The sequence below is a fragment of the Cervus canadensis genome, chromosome 16 (genome assembly GCF_019320065.1).
Source record: "Cervus canadensis isolate Bull #8, Minnesota chromosome 16, ASM1932006v1, whole genome shotgun sequence".
Taxonomy (NCBI): Eukaryota; Metazoa; Chordata; class Mammalia; order Artiodactyla; family Cervidae; genus Cervus; species Cervus canadensis.
Genome location: NC_057401.1, coordinates 19,542,194 through 19,561,832, shown reverse-complemented (window position 1 = coordinate 19,561,832; position 19,639 = coordinate 19,542,194). Strand labels below are relative to the sequence as shown.

The 19,639-nt window shown below is 38.5% G+C and overlaps 1 protein-coding gene across 2 annotated transcripts in view; it reads left to right on the top strand.

Annotated features, from left to right (window-relative positions):
• Positions 1 to 19,639, top strand: part of RAB3C (RAB3C, member RAS oncogene family) — a 277,405-nt gene that overhangs the window by 243,068 nt on the left and 14,698 nt on the right. For both annotated transcript variants that reach the window (XM_043489090.1, XM_043489089.1), the window contains exon 4: positions 3,866 to 3,990. In XM_043489090.1, the coding sequence (XP_043345025.1) occupies positions 3,866 to 3,990 (125 nt within the window). The remainder of the gene's footprint in view (positions 1 to 3,865; positions 3,991 to 19,639) is intronic.

Sequence of the window (19,639 nt, the reverse complement as noted above, 5' to 3'; positions counted from 1 at the left end):
GTGTAGCAGGGCTATTCTTAAAGCATTGTATCACAGTTTCATTGGCTGCTTCTTTTTGTTCTGGGCCATTCATTAATTTTTATCTTACAATCCATGTTGCTTAGATTCTATGATATGTGGTAGTTTATGAATCAGTCAATATGGTTCTGATCCCCTGTAGCTGGTGACTGGACTTTGCCTAAAGCAACCCTGTGGGCTGGATGAAGCACAAGCTGGAATCAAGATTGCTGGGAGAAATATCAGTAACCTCAGATATGCAGATTGACAGCACCCTTATGGCAGAAAACAAAGAAGAACTAAAAAGCCTCTTGATGAAAGTGAAAGAGGAGAGTGAAAAAGTTGGCTTAAAACTCAACATTCAGAAAACTAAGATCATGGCATCTGGTCTCATCACTTCATGGGAAATAGATGGGGAAACAGTGGAAACAGTGGCTGACTTTATTTTTCTGGGCTCCAAAATCACTGCAGATGGTGAATGCAGCCATGAAATTAAAAGATGCTTACTCCTTGGAAGGAAAGTTATGACCAACCTAGACAACATATTTAAAAGCAGAGACATTACTTTGCCAACAAAGGTCCATCTAGTCAAGGCTATGGTTTTTCCAGTAGTCATGTATGCATGTGAGAGTTGGACTCTAAAGAAAGCTGAGCGCTGAAGAATTGATGCTTTTGAACTGTGGTGTTGGAGAAGACTCTTGAGAGTCCCTTGGACTGCAAGGAGATCCAGCCAGTCCATCCTAAAGGAGATCAGTCCTGGGTGTTCGTTGGAAGAATTGATGTTGAAGCTGAAACTCCAATACTTCAGCCACCTCATTCGGCGAACTGATTCATTTGAAAAGACCCTGATGCTGGGCAAGATTGAAGGCAGGAGGAGAAGGGGACGACAGAGGATGAGATGGCTGGATGGCATCACCAACTGGATGGACATGAGTTTGGGTGGGCTCCGGGAGTTGGTGATGGACAGGCAGGCCTGGCGTGCTGCAGTCCACGCGGTCGCAAAGAGTCGGACACTGAGCAACTGAACTGAACTGAACCCTGTTGATGGTGCACATTGTCAGGAAGTCCAAGCTAGTCAAAAACAAATCTTACTCGATTAACCAGCTCTGATGGCAAATTAATGTTTTGTTTACCTCAGCACAGAGTGCCCAGACCATAATTATCACTTGGTTAAAAAAAGAAATGATCTCCAATGGCTCTTTAAGCTTTTAAGATAATGGTTCTGTAGAACTCCTTGGTAATTATAGAAAATGTTCATTTAAAATTATTTCCTTGGCAATTTAAGACATTGCAGAGGTTAAAGTATTTCTTATATAAGAACAAACAGGAAGGGGTATGTTTGATGTAATCATAGCCTCCCCAAATTATACACACATATATATACTATATATATAGTATAAACAGGGAATATTGTGTATGAATAGATGCATAATCTATCACTGTGGCATCCTAAGACCTCCATGAGTTATTATGTTAGCAGAACTGAGAGACATATTTAATGGGAAAAGCAAGCGTTCCATTAACTTGGTGAAGTGAAAGAAAGTGAAGTTGCTCAGTCACTTGCGACTCTTTGCGACCCCATGGACTGTAGCCCAACAGGCTCCTCTGTCCATGGGATTTTTCAGGCAAGAATACTGGAGTGGGTTGCCATTTCCTTCTCCAGGGGATCTTCCCGACCCAGGGATCAAACCCAGGTCTCCTGCATTGTAGGGGGACACTTTTACCATCTGAGCCACCAGGGAAGATTTTTGTTTTGTTTTTTTAACCTGGTTAAACAGTAAAAATCAGCTCGTGTTTTTTGTTTTGTTTTTTTAACCTTCACAAAAGTGCACCCCTATCCTGGGCTGAATTTTTTCAGGCAAGCATTTGTCCTTGGTAAATTCAGCAAGCCATGCCATTTACACACCAGCCCCAACCCCTTATGCAAGTAGGACATTCTCCTGAGACTGCTTTCCTTAACCTCATTCTGCATATTTTATTTCCAGCTGTGTGCCAAGATAAGAACTTTTCCCATTAACAGAGGGGCTCTCAACCTAGGCCCTTTCTAGGCATAGGCCAAGCCTTGGCCAATAAGAACGATACGAGCAAAGGGATAATTTTTCTTTTTTAATTACCTAAGGAAATGTGATTAGAGTTCCTTTCAAGAACCTTTGAAATTTCTTTGTAGAGTTATGTTACCACTTGAGGTTTAAGATGTGTCCAGGTATAAAATATTTTTTACACCTTAATTTACTCTTAATTCTTCATTTTTTGTATACTCCACACTTTAAGATGAGGTAAGTGAAAAAGTTTAGGTTTTGAATGTCTGCCTTTATTTTCCCAGTGAATGTCACTGTTGCTAGAGGAATATATTACTAACTTAGATGTCAGAATTAGAAAGGTCCTATCCCTGGCTTTTTCTGATAAAATATGTTGCACCTTGAGATGCTCACATGGAACCAGAGGTATCTTTCACCAGATATTTTAATCTTATTTGAAAACTTGTACTTGGTTTGGGGAAGTACTCTGAAATCAGACCATGTCTGCCTCTTAGCTCTCTCCTTTCTTCTTGGAAGGGAGAAATAGTGATGACATCTCATTGAAAGCTCTCCTGCTGCAGTTTAAAGCTATTGGCTTTCATTCTCTCTTCAGTTGAGAACAGTTCACCACCATTTTCTATTTAAAAATCCTGAAGGATTTGACAGTTGCTAGTAAGAACATACCAAGCTTCTCTTTTGGACACTTTACAAATCCCTTCATTAAACTTTCAACATTTTTTTAGGTTTTCGATTTCTCTCCTGACCACCCACTGGGTGATGTGTCTTTCCCACCTATCTTGAATTGTTATCAAGTAAGAACGTGGCCAATAAAAAGGGAGGATTAAAGAACATGGCTTCCTTTCAGCTTCTTTTCTGAAATGACAGCAAATACACTAGAACTTAACTTCTCAAACTTTTAATGAGTAGTACTGACGTATATTTAAGAACTATGCTGCCTTGGTTTGATTTCCAGATTTACTGCTTTACTAGCTGAGTTGTCTTGAGCAAATTTTTTAACCTCTCTATGCCTCATTTTCCTCGACTATAAAATGGAGATCATAATGGTATCTCCACTGAGTTACTCTAAGGATTAAGTTAACATACATACATAAAGAGTTTAAAACAGTACCTGTAAATATTAACTATTATAATTACCATCTAAGTATTGAAATCAAAAGTTGGTTATGAGCCTTATGATCCGTACTGGAAGCTTATTCTGAAACTTAAAACACCAGCTCATTGCATTGTAATTGTGATATTAACAAACCTGGCATTTTTCTCTGAATAATGTAAGCATGAGAATATTATTATAATCTGTTTTTTTAACATTATAATTGCCCCCATGTTTCCTAACCCAATTGTCTTAGCTCTTTAAGTTGTGATTGTAACATGGTAAAATGAGATTTTCCTGTGATGGACTGTAAATAGTGACCAGCCACCTCAGGTTTCTTGGAACTAAGGGGTTTCTTGAGACAAAGGACTTTTACTGCTAAAACTGGGAACATCTTGGGCAAACTGGGATGACTCGCCACTCATTCCAGTTATAAAAGTACTGTGGAATGTGGAGTAGAAGAGAAGGAAGAAGCAGCAGTAATATTAATCTCATCAAATACAGAGGAATTCTAAATACAACACCACAGTTCCCCTGATTTTTGACTCATGTGATCCCAAATGAGTATCTGAAGGGTAGTCTTGCACTGAACTAATTAATTCTAAATGTCAGGCATCTGGGCTTCATTTTTTGCTGTTATCATCATCTCTCTGTGGGATATATTTCTTCTCCTTCATTTTATGCTGTTGTACTTTCCTCTGATCAGTTTTTTGCCTTTTTTTTTCTTTTTTCTTTTTAGGTCAACTCAAATCAAAACATACTCATGGGATAATGCCCAGGTTATCCTGGTTGGGAACAAATGTGACATGGAAGATGAGCGAGTCATCTCAACCGAGAGGGGCCAACATTTAGGAGAACAGCTTGGTAAGAAACAAATTATCAAATTAACAAGAAAAAGAACATGTTAATTACTTGTAACACAGAACAGAGTCCCAGCTAATTGCTAAGATGAATTAAATGAAAAGATTGTCAACCCGACAGTGGAAGCCAACACATTACCCACTAGCAGTACATGGATTTTCTCCCCGTTTCTGTGGCATCCTTAGAATACAAGCACAATTACAGAAGCAAAATAGACAGCCAGCATTTGGATCTAGAACACGGTGTTCCGATTCTCATTGCATAAAACAGACAGGATATGCCTCGTTTGCTATTTCTTGGGGGCTTTTCTTCTGTATACAACACTTTACACTGAGAGCACATTATTATTCTATGTGCTTACTGCTTTCAAGTTTCCATTGGAAGAGGGTGGATAATAGGCACAGAATAGGTTGCATTAGATTTTGGTTCTAAGTAGACTGGTGGCAATGTGTGTCACAGTTACAAACCTCTTTGAGACTCAATCTCCTCATCTTTTAAGAATGAGTATCATGACTCATGCCTACTTTATTAAGTCTTTGTAGATAAAAGCAACTGCGATGAGAGATATGAAAACACTTGAGAAATGGAAAAGCCAATTCAAATGTAAAAGATTCTATCTAGGGAAAAAATGTTGGCGTCAATAGGGTAGAATTTTGGTACAAAGGAGGGGATCAGGACTGATCTTTACAATAATAATTTTTATTGCAGTAGAGCTGATTTACAATGTGTTAGTTTCAGGTGTATAGCAAAGTGAGTCAGTTACACGTACATCACACTCACCCTCCCTAGAGGTCTCTGTAACTGTCCTCATTTCTTTTCATTCTTTTGTCTCCATTCTGTTCTGTGGCAGTGATTTCCACATTCTATCTTCCAGCTCACTTATCCGTTCTTCTGCCTCAGTTATTCTATTGATTCTTTCTAGTGTATTTTTTAAGGTATTATGTTGTTCACCTCTGTTTGTTCTTTAAATCTTCTCTTTTTAAAACATTTCTGGTATCTTCTTGGTCTATGCCTCCATTCTTTTTCTGAGATTTTGAATCATATTTACCATTATTACTCTGAATTATTTTTCTGGTAGATTGCCTATCTTCTTGTCTTCCTTTGGTTGTTATTTTGGGTTTTAATTTTGTTGCTTCATCTGCACACATTTCTCTTGTTTTCTCATTTTGTCTTTCTGTGTTTGTGGTCTCCTTTCCACAGACTGCAGGATCACAATTCCTCTTGCTTCTGGTGTCTGGCCTCTGGTGGATGAGGGGCTGGTCCTGGGGTGAGGTAGGTGTCCAGGTGGGAGGGACTGGCATCTGCCCCCTGGTGAGTGGAGCTGGGTCTTGTTCCTCTGGTGGGCAAGGGAGTGTCAGGGGGTGTGATTTGAGGTGGCTGTGAGCTCAGTGCAATTTTAGGCAGCCTGTCTCCTAATGGGTGACACTATATTCCTATCTACTTTGTTGTTTGGCTTGAGGCTTTCCAGCACTGGAGGCTGTAGGTTGCTGGGTTGGACTGGGTCTTGGTGCCAAAACTGGGACCTCCTAGAGAGCTCACACTGGCCAGCATTCCCTGGGGTCTCTACTACCAGTCTCCTTGCCCCCACAGTGAGCTACAACCAACCCTCACCTCCCAGGAGGCCCTCCAAGACCCTAGGTAGGTCTAACCCAGGTTCCTATGTATGTACTTCTTTTTTCTGGTCCCAGTGCATATGAGACCTTGTGTGTACCCTCTAAGAATGGACTCTGTTTTCCTCAGCCCTGTGGAGCTCCCGCCGTCAACCTCTGCTTGTCTTCAAGGTTAAATGCTCTGGGGGTTCTTCTTTCAAATGGCAGACCCTCAGATTGTGTCTTGGGGGGCTGTTTTTATGTAGGGACATTTCTGTGTAGCCTGTGTGGGTTGTTGTTTTTTTTTTTTTTGCAGCTTTTAGTATAGATGTCTGCCACCTCTTCCTTCAGTGTATGCTGGTCCGTTATTCCCTTGATGGGAGGTATGATGGATGTTGTGGTGACCAGAGTCTGCACTGGATATTGAGCAGGGCCTTCCTTTTGTTCTGTGGTTGTCACTACCCTGTCAGGGGCAGGGTCCACTCCCTAGTTCTTGGAGTAGCAGCTCCCAGATCTGTTTCTTAGCTGTGTTTCTGATCTGTGATGTGAGTTAGGTGAGATTGGAGCACTCCTGCTGGGGCAGAAGCCATGGAGTACTCCTTCTCTTGAGCTACTCATGTGTAGGTGTGCTCTGCTGTGTCACCTTTGATCTGTTGTGCAGGATCTCAGATTATACTGTTATTGACGGTGCTCTCATTCCCACCGTAACTATCTGTATGCCAGCAGTTTGCCCTGGTGTTTCTTGCGTGTGTGCTAAGTCACTTCAGTCATGTCCAACTCTTTGCAACCCCTTGACTGTAGCCCACTAGTCTCCTCTGTCCATGGGATTCTCCAGGCAAGAATAACTGTAGTGGGTTGCAACTTCCTTCTCCAGGGGATCTTCCCAATCCAGGGATCAAACCTGTGTCTCTTGCACTGCAAGCAGATTCTTTACCCACTGAACCACCTGGATATTTCCTGAGCATTGTTTTCACCAAGCCACCAGCACAGATCCCCTGAGGTCAGTCCCAGGATTGCAGTAATCATAGATCTGGACCCACTATGGGTGCTAAGGGGGCAGCTCAGACTTTGGCCTGGTCCAACATCCAATGTGTACATGCCTACAAAGTCCACAGCTGCTGAAGCTAGACCTGTCTCAGCTGCAGGAACATTCATTGTCCATTCAGACATTCTGCAGGTGCTGAGTGTACAAAGCCAGTTGCTGGGCTGTAAATCCATTGTTTGTGTAGGTGTGAGCAACGATTTCATCTCTTCTTCCTTAGTTGCCTGGCTCTTGGGGCGCAGCTGTGGGTATGGGAACCACATGTAGGCATCTGCTCCTGAGTCTGGCCCACAGCATACAAGCCCACCTCATGGGGTGGGGAGGGGATGTGGAGGAGGTCATGGGGGGTGACTTATGCATGGCAGAGGCCACTGAGTAAGAGGAGAGGCTGCAATGGCCATGACTGATTTATTGATTCGAGGTTTTTTGTTTTTTCTTTTTTTACTGAGCATGTGCTATATATCCTGCACTGTGCCAGACATTATAAGGGATACCAAAAAACTATGATCCACAGTTCCTAGGCTAAAGTTGCTTTCAGTCAAGTGGGGATACCAGAGATATACACAAGAGAGCAGGAATTATAAAACAACAAGAAAATAGGATAATGAGGATATGGTAAGCTGGAGGTGCATGCTAAGAGGAAAGCAACAGAGGGAATGAGGCAGACACAGGTTGTCGTCAGGAGGTTTGGGAATGAAGTGGAATGGGAGATGGATAAAGAGCAATGCAGAGGGAACAGAGAGAGAATATATGGAAATGAGCAGAACAGCTAGGAAGAGGTGAGTGATGAGAGGAACTAGCAATCGTATGGTTAAATGACAAGATAAGTTTTGAATGGTCCCAAAAAGGAGAGTAGAATATGAAAACCATTAAGAAGAAACATTGAGAAGAAACATTATGAATAAAGGGCACAGTGGAATAAGGATCCTGAGAAGAACACTGGGAGGACAATGAGTAAAAAAGTTGGAACCCAGCATAATGTTATGGAAGTAGAGTGGATTTGGGGGACAATTCCAGCCTTTGAGTAAAGGAGTTGGAATTGTTTCTTTTCTTTCTTTTTTTATTTTTTTTGTATACAAGAGAGATCACTGAGGAATTCTTAGCAGGGATGAGTCTGGCTTTCTAACCTCTCTGGTCAGGACCAGAAATGTATGAAATGTATCCAGTCTAGCAAGCCAGTGCATACCTACATAGAAAGAGAATGAAATGGAAGTTTCACAATACACATTTACCCTTATTAGATGAGATTTGTTCTGATGCTATCCTCTTTTCTATTATTTTTCATCATTTTTCAAGTTTTCAACTCACTAAATATATGCTAGGATCCACTAATGTGCCTCAACCCACTAAAATTTGAAAAACCCTGTTCTGAAGGGGGCACTTTGGGATTAATCTGTGGGGAGTGTGTAGCACAGATTAGAGAAGCAGAGATCTCAATAGGTCATCTGTTACTTGGTTAATGTTACTTGGTCATCTCATAAATGAACTATGCACAGTCCAGTCTGAGAGGCTGACCATTTCCTTATGCGATTAGTGAGCTCATTAGACTAAAGGCTATCACCCAATGACCATAAGAACCCTCCTACTAAGTTCTTGAAGCTGCCATGAGAAGGTCATAACAGCTGATGTCTGGCTGCACGTGGCTACCCTTGATCTTTTATTTCATCCATAGGGCTTTGCTCTATTCCATCAACTTAACAATGTTTTCCACTAAAAGTCTGAAAAACTTGGCAATCTTTTCTTAGTCGTCTTAGCACCTCAGGAAGCTAGGAATAGAGAATAATAGATTCCCCGAGAGAGAGAGAAAGGAAATCTGGGAGAGGTTGGCAGGGTAGCTTCCTAAGACCATCTCTCCCTCCTTGTGTTTTCTTGATGAGTCAAGCATATACCACATCGGGGGAAGAAACTGCTACACAGATGTAAATGATTTCTATATATAAACCTGAAAACTGTTTAATTCAAAGAAACCAAGAATGGGAGCCATTCTTGGGAGCCATTCTTGGGAGCCAAGAATTAAGTGACATGGGTACAAAAGAGGCAGGTAACGGGCTACATTTTTTTTTTTTTAACCACTGTAATAATAAATTACTTGGGTGTTGAGAAGGTCATGTTATGGAAGGGAATTAAAATGGTGAGAACACATCAAGGAGGTGACTTTCCTTGGAATTCCACCGACTGACACAAACAGAACTGACACAAAACCACCTTTTCATGTGGTACACAGATGCAGGAAGTTTCCTGCAATTATGAGGCAGAAATGTTTTACGTACCCGTGCAAGGCCTTCCAGTGATTTCTGATTGATTTTTTTGCTCTGTATTCAATAAACCCCAGCAGTTGTCCTAGCAACCAGCACTTGGGCATTTCTAGAGTCATTTACCTTCTTTAATGTGGTTTTTTCCTTCTCATGACTACATATACTTCTATAAATGAGCTTGAAAGATCATTTATAAGGGAAAAACCTCAGCTTAAAGATTTTAAAGGTCTTAGCTTTATTTTGTAAAATTACTAGTAAAATTACCTTGTCCAGAATAGTATCACACACAAACAAAGGTTGGGTACTGTTTTTTAAATGTCATTACCATATCTTAGCAGATGGCTCAAAACAAAACAAAAACAAGAGTTTTATTGACCTAGTTACAATTAACTCTCCACTGTGGATGATTACATCCATATACCATTTGTTTCTCCTAATGAAGTTACTTAATGGAACTGAGCTATAGTTGAGGTCTTTAAAATACTCATATGGCAGCCTCCCGTGATTATTCAGTTCAGTTTACCAAATACTTACAATACATCAGATGCCTAGAAATACATTGATAACACTACCTTTCAAGAACAACCATTGTAGTGCCTGAGTTAGACTATACAGACAATGAACATTTTTTAGGTCTTTCCCTTTCCCGGTTTTGTTTCATTTGGCCTACTGGGCATGCCCTCCTTGTTGAACTCTGCCATCTTCACTTCAATATCATGGTGCTCTCTCTCCGGCCGTATCTTGGCTGTTCCTTGGGAGATTTCTTCTCTTTCTCTCTCTTGCACTTTGTCTTTCTATCCTTGGACCACCACTCTTCTCTCTGCACCCTCCCTTAGATACTCCCAACCACTTCCGAGGCATGAACTCTGTCTATAAACTAACGACAGCCAATCCTGCCTTAGCCCTGAGCCTTTCACCTAGGCTTCCATCTCCTCTACCTACCTGCCAGCTTCACATGTTCAGTACTTCCAGTTTAGGATGGTCCTCTGTATCACTTGCAACTGCATCCTGTGGGATTCTTTTTCAAGTGCATATTTGTCAACTGTAACCCAGGCATGCTGCATCAAAGTTTCTGAAGCCTAGGAATCTTCATGTTTAAAACACACCCTTCTGACTTTTCTATGACCCTAAATTTTTAGAACACTGGCTTAAATGGCTGGGAATGTTTGAAGAATGCACGGAATTGCCCCAGAGCTGAATATTATCCTATAGCTAGTATCATTCTTCCCATATGTGTTTTTGACATCTCCTATAGGTGCATGTATCTATAACAGTATATAGGAATGTTTTGGATTTTTATCTTTATCCAAATACAAATTTACCGTAAAGCAATAATCTCTATATATTAACATATACAATCTTATAATTTAAGTGTAAAAATGTTGAATTAGAAAGGATAGGAGAAATAATTAAGGATATCAGTATCAGTTCAGTCACTCAGTTGTGTCTGACTCTTTGCGACCCCGTGGACTGCAGGATGCCAGGCTTCCCTGTCCATCACCATCTCCTGGAGTTTACTCAAACTCATGTCCATCAATTTGGTGTTGCCATCCAACCATCTCATCCTCTGCTGTCCCCTTCTCCTCCCACCTTCAATCTTTCCCAGCATCAGGATCTTTTCCAAGGAGTCAGTTCTTCGCATCAGGTGGTGAAAGTATTGGAGTGTCAGCTTCAGCATTAGTTCTTCCAATGAATACTCAGAACAGATTTCCTTTAGGATGGACTGGTTGGATCTCCTTGCAACCCCAAGGGACTCTCAAGAGTCTTCTCCAACACCACAGTTCAAAGGCATTGACCTTGTTGGTAAAGTAATGTCTCTGCTTTTTAATATGTGATCTAGGTTGGTCATAGCTTTTCTTCCAAGGACCAAGCATCTTTTAATTTCATGGCTTCAGTAACTACCTGCAGTGATTTTGGAACCCCCCAAAATAAAGTCGCTCACTGTTTCCATTGTTTCCCCATCTATTTGCCATGAAGTGATGGGACCAGATATAACTGGGAGTAAGAACAAAGAAATTTTGGGAGGAGAATGGATTTTTATTGCCTTGAAATTTTAGAAGAATACTTGACACATTTTTACAAGTTCTGAATGGGCAGAAAGTGCAGAAACTCTGAGGTCTTCTAAAAAATGTAGTCAGAGAAACAAAAACTGCAAACAAACTAATTGCTTTTGGAGAGAAGTGATTTTTTAAATAACTAATTTGTAAGGATACAATTTTGTGTTTTTAATTTACATTCATACTTCTTCCTAAAGGAAATAATATATATATATCCTATTACTCTCCATTCAAATAATTGTCATGGTGTCATGTGCCTATATTACTAAATTCCAACCCCCATCTTCTCCATCCTTCCCCCTTGTTCAGCACAGGGACCCTGTGAGGATCTCTAACAACTATAAAATATTCTCATACTTTGCCGTCTTTCCAGCCTGTAAAATGTGCTTCCCCTTCTTTTCACCTCTAATTATTTTTTGCTTTGATTATTCATCTTCAAATGTTTATTAAACACCTATAATGATATCAAAGAGTCATGATATATCTTCCTCCTTGTGGAGCTTAATGTGTGGTCAGCATATCAAAAATATAATAAAGTATCATGAATATGCAAATTAAACAGGGCAGGAAAACATTAAAATGAGCATAACTTGAAGGATGAAGAAGGGACATGCAGATCTATAATACAAGTAAATAGTTCCTTCTGTTTTAGGAATATGAAGACTCCCAAAAAGGCACATTCTTATGTCTATAAACTCTGAAACATTGATTCAATAATGTTTAGTTAAGCAATTCTCCAAGGGAATAATCTCTTGAAGTAGAAAAAGGTAAATTAAAGACAAATTGGAAAGGATTCCTTCACTTAACAAGGAATATACTAAAAGAACTGATTGTATCTGGAGGAGGGAGGTGGTACAGACAGGATATAGAGTAGCTTTCCCAAAAGTCTAGATAAATCAAGTAAGGCAGATGTACCACAGCTAACAGAGTTTGAATTCTTTTGGGGACATTTCTGTCCTGTCAAGAATAAGAGTTTGGACATGTTGGCTATGAGGCTCCATATGACTTGATATCACTTTAAGAGACATGTTAAAACTAGGGTGGATGCAAACCAGATTTTCAACAAATGCTAAAGGATCTTCTCTAGACAGAAAATACAGAAAAGGTTTATCAACTTGAAACCAAAACAACAAAGTAAATTGCAGTGGGATCATACTTATCAATAATTACCTTAAATGTAAATGGGTTGAATGCCCCAACCAAAAGACAAAGACTAGCTGAATGGATACAAAAACAAGACCCCTATATATGCTGTCTACAAGAGACCCAACTCAAACCAAGGGACACATACAGACTGAAACTGAAGGGCTAGAAAAAGATATTTCATGCAAATGGAGACCAAAAGAAAGCAGGAGTAGCAATACTCATATCAGATAAAATAGACTTTGAAATAAAGGCCGTGAAGAGAGACAAAGAAGGACATTACATAATGATCAAAGATCAATCCAAGAAGAAGAAATAACAATTATAAATATATATGCACCCGACATAGGAGCACCGCAATATGTAAGGCAAATGCTAACAAGTATGAAAGGGGAAATTAACAGTAACACAGTAATAGTGGGAGACTTTAATACCCCATTCACACCTATGGATAGATCAACTAAACAGAAAATTAGCAAGGAAACACAAACTTTAAATGATACAATATAGCAGTTAGACCTAATTGATATCTATTGGGCATTTCACCCAAAAACAATGAATTTCACCTTTTTCTCAAGTGCACACAGAACCATCTCCAGGATAGATCACATCCTCGGCCATAAATCTAGCCTTGGTTAATTCAAAAAAATTGAAATTATTTCAAACAACTTTTCTGATCACAATGTGGTAAGATTAAATGTCAACTATAGGAAAAAGACTATTAAAAATACAAATATATGGAGGCTAAACAATACGTGTCTGAATAACTGACAAATCACAGAAGAAATCCAAAAAAGAAATCAAAATATGCATAGAAACAAATGAAAATGAAAACATGACAACCCAAAACCTATGGGATTCAGTAAAAGGAGTGCTAAGGGGAAGGTTCATAGCAATACAAACTTACCTCAAGAAACAAGAGAAAAATCAAATAGATAACCTAACTTTATACCAAAAGCAACTAAAAAAAGAAGAAATGAAGAACCACAGGTTTGTAGAAAGAAAGAAATCATACAAATCAGGGCAGAAATAAATGAAAAAGAAACAAAGGAGACTATAGCAAATGTCAACAAAACTAAAAGCTGGTTCTCTGAGAAAATAAATAAAATAGACAAGCCATTAGCCAGACTCATCAAGGAAAAAAGGGAGAAGAATCAAATCAACAAAATTAGAAATGAAAGTGGAGAAATCACAACAGACAACACAGAAATACAAAGGATCATATTAGCAACTGTATGCCAATAAAATGGACAACTTGGAAGAAATGGACAAATTCTTAGAAAAGTATAACTTTCCCAAACTGAACCAGGAAGAAATAGAAAATCTTAACAGACCCATCACAAGCATGGAAATCAAAACCATAGTCAAAAATCTTCTGACAAACAAAAGCCCAGGACCAGATGGCTTCACAGGTAAATTCTGCCAAAAATTTAGAGAAAAGCTAACACCTATCCTACTCAAACTCTTCCAGAAAATTGCAGAGGAAGGTAAACTTCCAAACTCATTCTACGAGGCCACCATCACCCTAATACCAAAACCTGACAAAGATACCACAAAAAAAAGAAAACTATAGGCCAATATCACTGATGAACCTAGATGCAAAAATCCTCAACAGAATTATAGCAGACAGAATCAAAAACATATTAAAAAGATCATACATCATGACCAAGTGGGCTTTATCCCAGGGATGCAAGGATTCTTCAATATTTGCAAATCAACCAATGTGATACACCACAGTAACAAATTGAAAGATAAAAACCATATGATTATCTCAATAGATGCAGAGAAAGCATCTGACAAAATTCAACATCCGTTTATGATAAAACCTTCCAGAAAGCAGGCACAGAAGGACCATACCTCAACATAATAAAAGCCATATATGATAAACCCACAGCAAACATTATCCTCAATGGAGAAAAATTGAAAATATTCCCCCTAAAGTCAGGAACAGGACAAGGGTGCCCACTCTCACCACTACTATTCAACATCATTTTGGAAGTTTTAGCCACAGCAATCAGAGAAGAAAAAGAAATAAGGGAATCCAGATTGGAAAAAAGTAAAATTTGCACTGTTTGTAGATGACATGATCCTCTACATAGAAAACCCTAAAGACACCACCAGAAAATTACTAGAGCTAATCAATGAATATAGTAAAGTTGCAGGATATAAAACTAACACACCAATATGCCTTGCATTCCTATACACTAACAATGAGAAAACAGAAAGAGATATTAAGGAAACAATTCCATTCACCATTGTAACGAAAAAAATAAAATACTCAGGAATAAATCTACCTAAAGAAACAAAAGACCTATATATAGAAAACTATAAAACTGATGAAAGAAATCAAAGAGGACACAAATAGATGGAGGAACATACCTTGTTCATGTATCAGAAGAATCAATATAATGAAAATGAGTATACTACCCAAAGCGATCTATAGATTTGATGCAATCCCTGTCAAGCTACCAATGGTATTTTTCACAGAACTAGAACAAATAATTTCACAGTTTGTATGGAAATACAAAAAAAAAAAAAAAAAAAAAAAAACCGTGAATAGCCAAAGCAATCTTGAGAAAGAAGAACAGAACTGGAAGAATCAACCTGTCTGACTTTAGACTATACTACAAAGCTACATTCATCAAGTCAGTATGGTGCTTGCACAAAGACAGAAATATAGATCAATGGAACAAAATAGAAAGCCCAGAGATAAATACACGCACCTATAGACACCTTATCTTTGACAAAGGAGGCAAGAATATACAATGGAGAAAAGACAATCTCTTTAACAAGAGGTGCTGGGAAACCTGGTCAACCACCTTGCAAAAGAAAGAAACTAGAACACTTTTCTAACACCATACACAAGAATAAACTCAAAATGGATTAAAGATCTAAATGTAAGACTAGAAACTATAAAACTCCTAGAGGAAAACATAGGCAAAACACTCTCCGACATAAACCACAGCAGGATCCTCTATGACCCACCTCCCAGAGTAATGGAAATAAAAGCAAAAATAAACAAATGAGGCCTAATTAAATTTAAAAGCTTTTGCACAATGAAGGAAACTATAAGCAAAGTGAAAAAACAGCCTTCAGAATGGGAGAAAATAATAGCAAACAAAGCCACTGACAAATAATTAATCTCAAAAATATACAAGCAGTTCATGCAGCTCAATACCAGAAAAATAAACAACCCAATAAAAAAATTGGCCAAAGAACTAAACAGACATTTCTCCAAAGAAGACATACAAATGATTAACAAACACATGAAAAGATGCTCAACATCACTCATCAGAGAAATGCAAATCAAAACCACAATGAGGTACCATCTCATGCCGTCAGAATGGCTGCTATCAAAAAATACAAACAATAAATGCTGGAGAGGGTGTGGAGAAAAGGGAATCCTCTTACACTGTTGGTGGGAATGCAAACTAGTATAGCTATTATGGAGAGCAGTGTGGAGATTCCTTAAAAAACTGGAAATAGAACTGCCATGTGACCCAACAATCCCACTGCTGGGCACACACACCAAGGAAACTAGAATTGAAAGAGACACATGTGCCCCGATGTTCATCACAGCACTGTTTACAATAGCTAGGACATGGAAGGAAGCAACCTAGATGTCCACTGGCAGACGAATAGATAAGAAAGCTGTGGTACACATACACAATGGAATATTAGTCAGCTATTAAAAAGAATGCATTTGAATCAGTTCTAATGAGGTGGATGAAACTAGAGTCTATTATACAGAATAAAGTAAGTCAGAAAGAAAGACACCAATATAGTATATTAACACATATATATGGAATTTAGAAAGATGGTAATGATGACCCTATATGAGAGACAGCAAAAGAGACAAGGATATAAAGAACAGACTTTTGGACTCTGTGGGAGAAGGCGAGGGTGGGATGATTTGGGAGAATAGCAGTGAAACATGTATATTACCATATGTGAAACAGATCACCAGTGCAAGTTCAATGCATAAAACAGGGCACTCAAAGCCAGAGCACGGGGACAACCCTGAGGGAGGGAATGGGGAGGGAGGAGATGGGGAAGGGAGGGGGGAGGAGGGTTTTTGATGGGGGACACATGTACACATGTTTTTGATGGGGGACTGTACACATGTACAGTCATGTACACCCATGACTGATTCATTTGTCAATGTATGGCAAAAACCACTATAATATTGTAAAGTAATTAGCCTCCAATTTAAAAAAAAAAACTAAGGTGGATGGAACATCACTGTAACCAAACAAAGAAAGTCTACCTCCTGAGATTTTAATGCCCATGCTGCTGATTTCTGCTGAGACTGAATGACTTCAGCATTACCTAATTTAGGAACTCTGATCTTAGGATTCTCCAGTTGGTTCCTGTTTAGAGTCTTTTGGACTTCCTAGGTGGAGCTAGTGGTAAAGACGCCACCTGCCATTGCAGAGGACATAGGAGATTCAGGTTCAATCCCTGGGTCGGGAAGATCCCCTGGAGAAGGGCACAGAAACCCATTCCAGTATTCTTGCTTGGAAAATCCCATGGAGAGAGGACCTTGGAGAGCTGTATAGTCCATGGGGTCACAAAGAGTTGGACATGATTGAAGCAACTTAGCACATACGCATGCACTCTTGGCTTTCATTGCCAGCCCAGGTAAGAGAGAACAAGGCAGTAACTTCACTGAACTTTGAACCCATGCAGTCTGACCCTAAGCAGCCAGATTCTCTTTATGCATTTTCCATTGAAGAGAATTATAATAGCAGCATCACACCTTCCTGACTGCTAAGCTCCACCTGAGTCGTATTCTTGGAACAATATGGAGATACAGATAAGGTCTTAGCTGAATTTATTTTTCTATTTTACAATCCAGGAGGAAATCTGGGTCTATTTAACTGGTAATCCTATTTAAACACTGTTCATGAACCCCATAGTCTTCCAGCGATACAGTGAAAGATGCCAGAAAATGACTAGATTGTTGTTAAAGGAGAAATTCTTTCAAATACAATCTTACCCAAGTATTGATACATAATATCTCTTTTCCAGCTTTATGGAATGTCCTCCAACCAATAAACTGAAATCTCCTTAACTACTCGTTGTGTACTTTATAAGAAACCTCTGGAAATTCTTGATGACTCATTGTATGGGTCTTAAAAATTACACTGAGACAATTACCACTAAGCCACACATCAACTTCTTAGTATTTTTAGAGGATCATTTTAGGGAATCTGTAAGAAGGACTACTTAAGGTAGTTCCCTTCTAAATAATGGAAGACTAAGGTATTATAGAGCATGCTGTCTTCTTTGTTGCACTGAGAGAGCCACATTAGCCTGCTCTGAGACTAGGAATAACAGATGAATTAGCTCAAGTTGCAGGCAGGCTTTGAAACATTGAAGGGGTCTCACTTCTTTCTCAGAAAATTCAAATCAGGCAGGACCAAGGCAAGGAGAGGAGAAAAAACTAGAGGGAAGATTGGATCTAGAGAAAACACCACTTCTCAAAAACACCAGTGTGCAAGCCGCACATCAGGCCAATTAAATTGGGATCTCTCTGATGGGACCCAGTCAACAGTATGGTTTAAAATTTTTTATTGAAGTAAACTGACATATAATGTTACGCCAAGTATATAATATAATGAGTCAGTATTTGCCTATTGAAAAATGTTCACCACAATATGTCTAATATCCATCACCACATATAATGACAATTTTTTCTTGTGATGAGAACTTAAAAGATTTATTTCTTAGCAACTTTCAAATATACAATAGAATATTATTAACTACAGAGCAACAGTTCATGGGGTTGTGGAGAACCAGACATGACTGGGCAACTGAACAACCACCATGCTATACATTACATCTCCATGATTTATTCTGTAACTGGACGTTAGTACCCTTTGACCCCTTTCATCCATTTTGCCTGCCCCCTCCAAGCCCCCACCTCTGATCACCACCAATCTGTTCTGTATATCTATGAGCCAAGTTTTATTTTGGGGGTTTTTTGCAGAGGAGGGGTGGTTGTTTGCTATTTTTTTGTTTGAAATTCTACATGTGAGATCATATGCTATTTATCTTTTTTGACTTACTTCACTTAGCATAATGCCTTCCAAGTCCATCCATGTTGTTGCAAATGGCAAGGTTTCATTCTTTATTATGGTTGAATAGTACTCCATTGTATAAATATGTACCACATCTTTGTACATTCATCCAATGTTGTGTATTTATGTTTCCATATCTTGGTTGTTGTAAATAATAATGATACTATTAACAGAGAGATTCATTAATGTTTTAAAATTAGTGTTTCCTTTTTTTTTTTTCATTTTCTTCTTATAAATACCCAGAAGTGGAGTTGTTGGATCATGTGGCAGTTCTATTTTTAATTTTTTGAGGAACCTTCAAACTTTTTTATAGTGGCTGCAAAATCTGCATTCCTACTGATAATGTGCAAGGGTTCCCTTTGCGCTACATTTTTGCTATCACTTGTTATTTCATGATTTTTTTTTTTAACAATAGCCATTCTAACAGGTGTGAGACAATGTCTCATTATGGTTTTGATTTGCATTTCCCTGGTTAGTAATGCTGGGCTTTGTTTCATGCACATGTTGGCCATCTGTATGTCTTCTTTGGAAAACTGTATATTCAGAAGTAAAACTGTTTGCCTTTTCATTTTGTTAATGGTTTCCTTTGTTGTACAGAAGCTTTTGTTTGATGTAGTCTCATTTGTTTCATTTTGCTTTCATTGCCTGAGCTTTTGGAGTTAGATCCAAAAAATCATCACCAAGACCAATGTCAAGGAGCTTACTGCCTGTTTTCTTCTAGAAGTTTTATGGTTTCAGGTCTTTAATCCATTGTGAGTTAATTTTTATGTAAAGTGTAAAATAAGTTTCCGGTTTTATTCTTTTGCATGTGGCTTCCAGTGTGATTTATTGAAAGGACTGTTCTTTGCTCACCATATATTCTTGGCTCCTTTATTGTAAACTAACTAACCAAATATACTTTTTGCTGGATTATCTGTTGTCTCATTAAAATTAATTTTTTCTGTTGTTTTCCTGTTCTCTATTTCATTTCTTCTCTAATCTGTTACTTCTTTCCTTCTGCTAACTTTAACTGATTTGTTCTTCATTTTCTAGTTTTTTAAGGTATAGAGTTATGGGGTTTTTTTTCTTAATGTTCCTTTCATGTAAGTAAGTATTTATTTCTATGAACTTCCTTCTTAGAACTATTTTTGCTGCATCCCATAAGTTTTGGTAAGCAGTGTTTCCCTTTAAATTTGTCTCAAGATGTTTTATTTCCCCTTTAATTTTCTTCTTTGATTCATTTATTGTTGAAGTAGTATTTAATTTCCATCCCTGCATGAATTTTCCATCTTTCCTCTTGTTGATTTCTAGTTTCCTATACCATTGTGGTCCAAGGACATACTTAGTATGATTTTAATCTTGAATTTTCTAAGATTTGTTTTGTGGCCCATCATATGATTGATCCTATAACATATTCCATGTACACTTGAAAAGAAAGTATACAGTTGACCCATGAATAACATAAACTGCATCAGTCCATTTATATGTGAATTTTTTAAATAAA